The sequence below is a fragment of the Aegilops tauschii genome, chromosome 4, assembly GCF_002575655.3.
Source record: "Aegilops tauschii subsp. strangulata cultivar AL8/78 chromosome 4, Aet v6.0, whole genome shotgun sequence".
Classification (NCBI taxonomy): Eukaryota; Viridiplantae; Streptophyta; class Magnoliopsida; order Poales; family Poaceae; genus Aegilops; species Aegilops tauschii.
Genome location: NC_053038.3, coordinates 326,484,638 through 326,493,266, shown reverse-complemented (window position 1 = coordinate 326,493,266; position 8,629 = coordinate 326,484,638). Strand labels below are relative to the sequence as shown.

The 8,629-nt window shown below is 48.4% G+C and overlaps 2 protein-coding genes and 1 long non-coding RNA gene across 4 annotated transcripts; 2 read left to right on the top strand and 1 right to left on the bottom strand.

Annotated features, from left to right (window-relative positions):
* The first annotated feature begins 535 nt into the window (after positions 1 to 535).
* LOC109731897 (GDSL esterase/lipase At4g16230) lies at positions 536 to 5,579 on the top strand. Its single transcript, XM_020291073.4, has 5 exons — positions 536 to 3,831; positions 3,917 to 4,047; positions 4,411 to 4,656; positions 4,742 to 4,997; positions 5,098 to 5,579. The coding sequence occupies exons 1-5, from the start codon at positions 3,573 to 3,575 to the stop codon at positions 5,325 to 5,327; spliced, it is 1,122 nt and encodes a 373-aa protein (XP_020146662.1). The 5' UTR covers positions 536 to 3,572; the 3' UTR covers positions 5,328 to 5,579.
* LOC120962990 (uncharacterized) lies at positions 4,061 to 4,972 on the bottom strand. 2 transcript variants are annotated; one of them, XR_005754465.2, is made up of 3 exons: positions 4,811 to 4,972; positions 4,426 to 4,696; positions 4,061 to 4,183 (listed from the first exon to the last, which is right to left on the bottom strand). It is a non-coding gene; the product is annotated as an uncharacterized lncRNA (long non-coding RNA). The 2 variants fall into 2 exon arrangements; XR_006662689.2 differs by having other exon boundaries at positions 4,183 to 4,317.
* Positions 5,580 to 5,906: 327 nt separating the features above from the next.
* Positions 5,907 to 8,386, top strand: LOC109731902 (probable enoyl-CoA hydratase 1, peroxisomal). The gene is made up of 3 exons (XM_020291077.4): positions 5,907 to 6,461; positions 6,871 to 7,153; positions 8,155 to 8,386. Exons 1-3 carry the CDS (start codon positions 6,040 to 6,042, stop codon positions 8,254 to 8,256), a joined length of 807 nt encoding a protein of 268 aa, XP_020146666.1. The 5' UTR covers positions 5,907 to 6,039; the 3' UTR covers positions 8,257 to 8,386.
* The last annotated feature ends 243 nt before the right edge of the window (positions 8,387 to 8,629 follow it).

Below are 8,629 nucleotides of genomic sequence, written 5' to 3'. Positions count from 1 at the left end.
AGACAATACAATTATAGCATGAACAATAGACTATTATCATGAACAAAGAAATATAATAATAACCATTTATTATTGCCTCTAGGGCATATTTCCAACAAGTGCATCGAGGATCGATTTGAGAAGAAACTGAGTTTCTGGAAGGGCAAGGTCATGTCATACGGAGGCCGATTAATTCTTATTAATTCGGTTCTTACGATCATGCCTATGTTTCTCTTGTCTTTTTTCGAGGTTCCAGTTGGAGTTAGGAAAAGGCTGGGCTTCTATCGATCCTGATTCTTCTGGTAGAGTGATTAACTAAAAAGAAAATACAGACTCGCCAAATGGGATAAGCTATCTGTAGAGAGTGAGGCCACATGGGCGCAGATTCTCCGTAGTAAGTATCTTCATTCCAAAACTTTGTCCCAGGTGAAAACGAGACCGACGGACTCGCCTTTTTGGAAAGGGCTCATGAGAGTCAAATCAGCCTTTTTCAATAGGACAAAGTTTATAATCGAAAATACGCCAACACGCGATTCTGGGAGGATACTTGGCTAGGAGAGACACCCCTCGCGCTTCAATACCCGTCTCTTTATAGTATTGTTCAACGTCGCGATGCTTACGTTGCAACGGTACTTCAGTCCATCCCCCTTATATTCAATTCAGGAGGACGCTAGCCGGTAATCGTTGGAAAGCGTGGCTCCATTTAGTGAGTAGACTGATGGAGGTTCAGTTGTCTCAACAGCCCGATCAGTTGCGCTGGAAGCTTACTAGGACGGGGGAGTATACAATTAAATCAATGTATCTCGATGTTATCAATTCTAGCTCCATTCCTAGTTCCAAATATGTTTGAAAAGTCAAAGTTCCTTTGAAAATTAAAGTGTTTATATGGTTTGTACATAAACAAGTCATCTTAACTAAGGACAATCTGGCAAAGCGTAACTGGACAGGACCTAGTAGGTGTAGTTTTTGTGATCGGGAGGAAACCATCAAACACCTTTTTCTTGATTGCCCGTTGGCCAAGGTTCTATGGCGGACGGTGCACATAGCTTTTAACATTACTCCTCCAAATTCTGTCAGCACGTTATTTGGAACGTGGCTTAACGGGATAGAGTCCGAAACAGCGAGACACATTCGCGTAGGAGTATGTGCTTTATTGTGGGCAGTCTGGAACTGCAGAAATGATTTGGATTTTAACAGAACAACAAATATTTATTTTTTGCAGGTTATCTTCCGTGCCACTGCGTTGATCCGTATGTGGTCGCTACTCACTCCGACGGAGGCCAAGGAGCGTTTGGTTACTGGATCTATCCGGTGAAAGATGGTAGCACGGGATATTTTCAACCGGTTTGGATGGCGGTCATGTAATAGGATAGGCAATTAGTTTTCCTATCTTTCTAATGCCAGCCGGTTGTGGCTTTTTGGCTACTTTTTTTATTGGCTCTTTGTGAGCTTTTCTTTATTTTTTGAGACTATAAGACCTTGCTATTTGTTTTTTTATAAAGTTGACCGTATGCATCGTTGTGATGCAGAGGCCGTGAAGCCCCCCTTTTTGAAAAAAGAAAAGAAAAAACTTTCCTGCCAGCCAGCCTCGCCTTGCACAGGCAGGCATCAATTTATCGCGGCGCATCTTGTGTGAAATCACGAGACGAGACGAATCAAGCCTCGTGCCGAGACGATGCAGTGAATACCGTGACCCTAAATGGCAGCGATCTCTGCAAGATTGAGATCGCTGTGCCGGTGGCCTCTGTGCACGTTTGAGTTCCGAGGGTAGAGGTAAATGCAGCTGCAGTCTGTGTCCTGAGAAAAATGAATGCACGTAGGACTAGAATTGATTGACGACACGCCACTGCAACTGCAAAGATCTGATCTCATGCTATTCGCTGAACCCTGCCCAAAATACGGTGTGGCACGGACTCATCTCCCTCTCGGGCGGCAAAAGTTTCACGGGTAGCCGCGGAGGCTTGAAAAACGAGCAGCCATTCATTGCCAAGATGCAAAGGTTCATGCAAAAACAATGCCATGTGAGGTTTTATGTGCGAAAGCCTTGAGAGACCACACAATCTTCTCTCCTTGTTTATTCTTGTTTCTTGCCCTTTCTTCTCGGTTTCAAACCTCGTCCGTGGGATTTGTCATTTGCGGGCTAATTGGCACTCCAAGTCACTAATCGTGCCGTTTCGCTTGATCACGGTTTTGTCGGTTCGTCTCCATTCTCTCAATCACTCGTTCGTATAGTTCATCGGATTCTGCCTCTCAGCGGAGTGGTATATAAAAAGGCAAGCAACGGTTATTTTTTTTTTTTCGAGAGTACGCTAATAACGTACCTTATCTTTATAGAAGGAAGAAAGACAGTTTATAAGATTCGTGCGATCGATGCGAACATCCATCGCCCGAGCACCCACTCACACCCACTACAAGAAAATCAAGTGTAATCTCTCACAAAACGGTCTAATCCACCCGCACCCACACCTGCATTACACCACTCGCGGATTTCATTAAGGATGGCTCTAGCTAGCTCACTATAGTCTTTAACTTTCTCCGGCCGATTGAACACCTTGGTGTTCCTTTGCTTCCACAGCATCCAAGCCGCGCCGATGACGACCGAGTCAAAACCTCGCTTGTGTTTCCCTTGGAAACCAGAGCGAGCCCTAAGCCACCACTCCACAAGTGTGTCCGTGTCATTGGGAGGAAGGACATTGATTTGTAGGGAGTCGAAACACGTGTGCCACACCTCGCGAGCGTAAACACAATGCACCACAATGTGCTCAACTGTATCCTCCTCCTGCAAGCAAGTGTAGCAAGGCGAGGTGTTGTCCTGCAACCCATGTCGCGTCCGTCTGTCAGATGTCCAAAGCCGGTGCTGCACGGCGAGCCAAGCAAAGATCTTGCACTTTAGTGGTGCCCAGCTACGCCAAATCGCGGCAGCAGTAGGTGATCTGATCGCGCCCTGATTAAGTTTGTCATAGGTGGATCTCGCTGTATACATGCCCGAAGGGTCATGCGGCCAAGCAAAGGCATCCTCCATGTGCACATCTCGTTGAACTGTGGCGACCGCGTGTCTCAGGTGGACAGTTTGTAGAAGTGCCCCAAAAGAAGTCTGCGGTTGGACGTCGAGTGCCCATTTCTCATCTTCCAAGGCCTGAGCGACCGTACGGGAGTTCCTGATCCTCGTTTGCACACCAGCCACCAGCGTGGGCGCAATATCTCTGACAGAGAAGCCGTGGATCCATCTATCTCTCCAGAAAAGTACCTTATTTTCTTTGCCCACCGTGATCTGAATCAAACTGTCAAAGACCTGTCTAGCATCGTTGTCCACCATAAGCTCCAATCCATGCCACGGCCTTTGCGGGTCCGTGCGCCGCAACCATTCCCAACGCACCCTAAGTGCCAGCCCTTGAAGACGGAGGCCAATGCCTAGTGGCATGGAGTTCAATCTGCAAGCCAACCTGTTTCGGTGGTCTTGGGGTGACGGTTATCTTTCCTCGCCATCCTCAATTGCAACATTGCCTTCACGACTGATCTGATCTGATCTACTGCCGTAGGATTTTCTGACATTCTCCCACTCCTAGTCCTAGCGTGACATTGCTCGCTCACCGATGAGCCCTTCACACGAGCTGCAATCAGGCATGGCATCCCTTTTTACTCTACTCGCGTGCATCGGCGCGCTGTTCGCCGGCGCCGCCGCCGCTGTTCCGCCAGCAACATTCGTCTTCGGCGACTCGCTCGTCGACGCCGGCAACAATAACTACATCGCCACGCTGTCCCGGGCGAATTATGCCCCCAACGGCATCGATTTCGACGGCCACCAGCCCACCGGCCGGTACACCAACGGCCGGACCATCGTCGACATACTAGGTGATGAACATTTCGCATCTGAATTTTACTGTCACGCTGCCTCTCTTCTCTATTTATTAAAGAAAAAACATTGGCATGATCTCAGGGCAAGAGATGGGGCTGGGAGGGTTTGTGCCGCCCTACATGGACCCAAACACCACCGGCGACGTCCTGTTCAGAGGCGTCAACTACGCGTCCGGCGGTGGCGGCATACTCAACCAGACCGGGAGCATCTTCGTCAGTATACTTGCTAAACTGCTCGCTTTTTGTGTCGAGATCCTTCTTGTTTCCTCTTTTCAGCAACATGTCCCGCGTAAGCTGCGATCATTGCTTCCGCATGAGGCCTTCTCCGATAGCTTGCCTTGTGCGTGATCTAGTAATAGAGACTTGTAGTTAATCCATACCGCAGCACATTTCATACTCCTAGTTGATGTAAATTTTCAGTTCCGGCAGTAATTTCTCTTTTGTGAAACGAGTCAAACGACGATTCCGACAGGATAATCATGTCTGAAATGAGTTTTTAGTTCCCATAAGCTGCTTGTGGAGTACTACAAAACGCAAGGTCTTTTTATCGAGTGGTAAATCGTGAAATTTGGGCAGGGTGGGCGTATAAACCTGGATGCGCAGATTGACAACTACGCCAAGAACCGGCGCGACATGATGACACAGCGGGGGGAGGTGGCAGCGGTGAGCCGGCTGAGGGGCGCGCTCTTCTCGGTCACCATGGGCTCCAACGACTTCATCAACAACTACCTCGTCCCCGTCCTGTCCGTGCCGGAGCGCGCCGTGACGCCCCCGGAGGCCTTCATCAACGGCATGATCGCCAAGTACCGGCAGCAGCTCATCGTACGTGCCATCCCACAGCTCCTCACATGCACATCAACAGCTTCGGTTCGTGTTGATTAATTAGAGTTTGCATACATAATTGTAGAGGCTGTACCTTCTGGACGCCCGCAAGATCGTGGTGGTGAACGTGGGGCCGATCGGCTGCATCCCGTACCTGAGGGACATCATGACGACCGGGGCCGGGGCGTGCGCCGAGTTCCCGAACCAGCTGGCCCAGTCCTTCAACCGCAAGCTGCGCGCCGTGGTGACCGAGCTGGGCGCCGGCCTCGGCGGCTCGCGCTTCGTCTACGCCGACGTCTACCGCATCGTCTCCGACCTCATCGCCAACTACAAGTCGCACGGTACCATAGCCCATATATAGGACATCAAGTCATCAAGCATGGAGAAACAGGAGTTTATATGTGACTCAGCGTTTGCGTTGATCTGTGTGTATGTGTGTAGGGTTCGAGGTGGCGGACTCGGCGTGCTGCTACGTGGGCGGGCGGTTCGGCGGGCTGGCGCCCTGCGGGCCCACGTCGAGCTACTGCGCGGACAGGTCCAAGTACGTGTTCTGGGACGCCTACCACCCCAGCGACGCCGCCAACGTGCTCATAGCCAGCCGCATCCTCGACGGCGACCCGGCCGATATCTCCCCTGTCAACGTGCGCCAGCTGCTCTTCGACGATGCTTAGCTTGGAACCAATCGTATACTACTTACTGTATCTCAGAGGCTGTTGTTGTTCCCTCTGTGATTTCCCGCGGAGTGTCCAGCTAGGTACTTTGGAAGTTCTTGGTCCTATTTGTTCAGTTTGCCTACCCCATTCTAGCCACGCTTCATCTGCGAGGTGTGTCTATAAAAATATGCCGGGGGTGCTTGCCCCTTGGTCTCGTTTTTTTTACTAATAAAAAGAAAGAAAAAAAAACGAAGCCGTAGCCGTTGATGATTGCAGTATTGTCGAACTCAACGGATAATCGATCACGTGCGACATATTGTGATCTGACGAAGACGTGCGGTTTCGGCTGTGACGCCGGCGTTTCCAACCAAACAGAAACTGCAGTTCTTTTTGTTTTGTTTTATTTCGTTTTGAGGGAAAGAAAAATTGCAGTTCACAGGAATCAGAGTAGCCGTTGATGTTTTTGTGTTTTGTACTACTGTATAGGAGTAGCAGCGAAACCATACGCACGGCACGTAACTGACACATGACACGTCACCAACCTTATCAGTCCCTTTTTCCGGAGAAAACAAAAACATCGAAGTATTCTTCAGTTCGGTGCAGCACTACGCAATTTAGAGTACTACTGTATTTCTCAAAAGTCAAAAGGTCGCTTGCACAAGCACACGGTCCCAAGCTGCGATCGCTCAACCAAATCGAGACGCTAGCCCGATTTCATCCGCCCAGCTTGATGGGCGCCACTTCGCCGGACTCCGGCGACCTCATCCTGGTCGAGCCGGCGAGGCCGGGGTCCAAGGTCGCCGTGGTGACCATCAACCGCCCCGATGCGCTGAACGCGCTGACGCGCTCGATGATGATCTCCCTGGCCTCGGCGTTCCGGCGGCTGGACGCCGACGACGGCGTGGCCGCGGTGGTGCTCGCGGGCCGCGGCCGCTCCTTCTGCGCAGGGGTGGACCTCACGGCGGCGGAGGAGGTCTTCAAGGGCGACGTCAACGACCCCGCCGCTAACCCCGTCGCCCAGATGGAGCTCTGCCGGAAGCCCATCGTCGGCGCCGTCGCCGGGTTCGCGGTCACCGCGGGCTTCGAGATCGCACTCGCCTGCGATCTCCTCGTCGCTGGCCGCTCCGCCAAGTTCCTCGACACCCACGCCAAGTGAGCTAGCTCTCCTCACACGCTTCTTCATCTCATTTCTGCACGGAAGTAAATCCAACTTGGCTGGTCGTCAATCTGTTCAGTTTCTTTCTCAGTAGACGGTAATCAAAACTTCGTACTACTAGTTGAGCTGGAAAATCTCACTCGAACTCAATATGAAATTCTTGTGTGGGCAGAGCAAATGAAACACAAGGTTCGCTGCAAATATTTTGTACTCCTGCAATTCAGTATGGGGAAATTTTATACTCCTACATTGGAGTTGCTAGTGTTCAACACATATGTTTGTACTACCTGAAATTGGGCATGTCTGCACTGTCCTACAACTTACAAACCCTGCTCATGCCATTGCCGTTTCATCTGTGTGCTTTGCTTGTTGTCTTCTAATCGGCCTTTGTCAAATCTGATGTAGGTTTGGGATATTTCCTTCTTGGGGTCTTTCACAGAAGCTCTCTCGTCTCATCGGGCCAAACAGAGCACGAGAAGTGTCACTAGCTTGCATGCCTGTCACTGCTGAAATGGCTGAGAAGTGGGGGCTTGCTAACCACATTGTGGAAGATAGTCAGGTGCTGAGTAAGGCCATAGAGGTCGCCGAGGCCATTGCGAGGAATAACCGCAACTTGGTGGTGCTATACAAGTCAGTTATAAATGATGGGCTTCAGCTGGACATGAAACATGCCCGAGCTCTTGAAAAGGTGCGAATTTATGAAGTGCGTGACACAATTACGTATCCATGGCTTAACTTACAGCCAATATTTGTTGTGTAGATTCTATATGGTGCTCAAATTATGAAACTCTGAGGTGATCTTGTGAATGTTAGCAACAGTGTGTTAATGAAAAACCAGGCAGAACTAGATTGATTTGGTACACTGGAAATTTGACAGAATATCCATAAAACTGGTTTACAGTCTTAAATCCTCTTTGGTATCAACGGCCATGCATTCTAGTTAATTTGTGTACCTGGTTTTCGTAGCCCTTGTTGGGATTTGAAACAGGAAAAAGAAAATGAAATTTATTTGTTGCTATCTATGTATTCAGCTATTGCACCCTTGTTGCCGTTCTTGCAGTAGAATGATATTTTATCAATCTTCTCCAGAAACCATTGTAATACATCTTTTGAACAGATAACAGACTTTAAGGTTACCTACCTCCCATAATAATGATATGATTCACAAAGGACACTAGAAGTCTTTGGTCAATACAAAATAGCATCAAGGGTACTTCCGCAAAAGAAAAAGAAAAATCATCAAGGGTAGGGAGATATGCATTCTTGGGAAGTGTTTTGCCTGGTAGGGGTCATCTTAGATAAGTTTGAGGAAAGGAGGCCATGGGTCATTCGGGAGACAGAAACGCTCTCTTCATTTGTCATATGGGCACTAAGATGAATTTTTGGAAATTGATACCAATCCAGTTCGAGCTGTAAATGCTTCAAGGATCTCTTTAGCAATCCCAGCTTTCTTTTGTGCAAACTTTTAACCAATATATGGTCATGAAGAACTCGGCAGATCATATGTTAGCATCCACAGTATGTTCATTGTACATTAGAAATAGTGTTCTTAGAAACGTATAAAGTCTTAATTTGATAGGGGCAAGCATTCTAGCTGAAAGAAACGGAAATTGCTCTTATTATTGTTTCCAACTTTCAATACTCAGTGAAGACACACCTCTAATGTTAGCATTGGTGCTATGGTTTCAGGAAAGAGCTGTCAACTATTACAATGGCATGACAAAGGAGCAATTCGCAAATATGCAGAAGTTTATACAAGGCCGGAGTTCTAGAGCACCATCGAAGTTGTAGATGCGGTGCTCTGTGTGTATGTGCCTTTTTATTATATGGCTCCTTTTATAAAGCTTGTGGAAATGTTAAATTGTTACTCCTATTACTGGAAGACCCACGTTGTTTTACTTTGAAGTTTCTACGGTCATCACATTCCCCCTTTTTAGCTGCAGTAATGTTATCTGACAAACGTCAACTGGGAGGTGGATGGCAGGTGAACACTTTTTTCTGGCAGTTTCGAACGATGGCAATTTTGAACAAAAAGTGCGTTTTTCTGAAGAAACTGCCATGTTGTTCTGAAGAAATCGTCATCTCTTCACAACTAAACTACCAGCGAAATTGTTCAAAATAGAGAACGTTCGCCAGGAGGGATGCATTTGCAAACTTTTTTCTG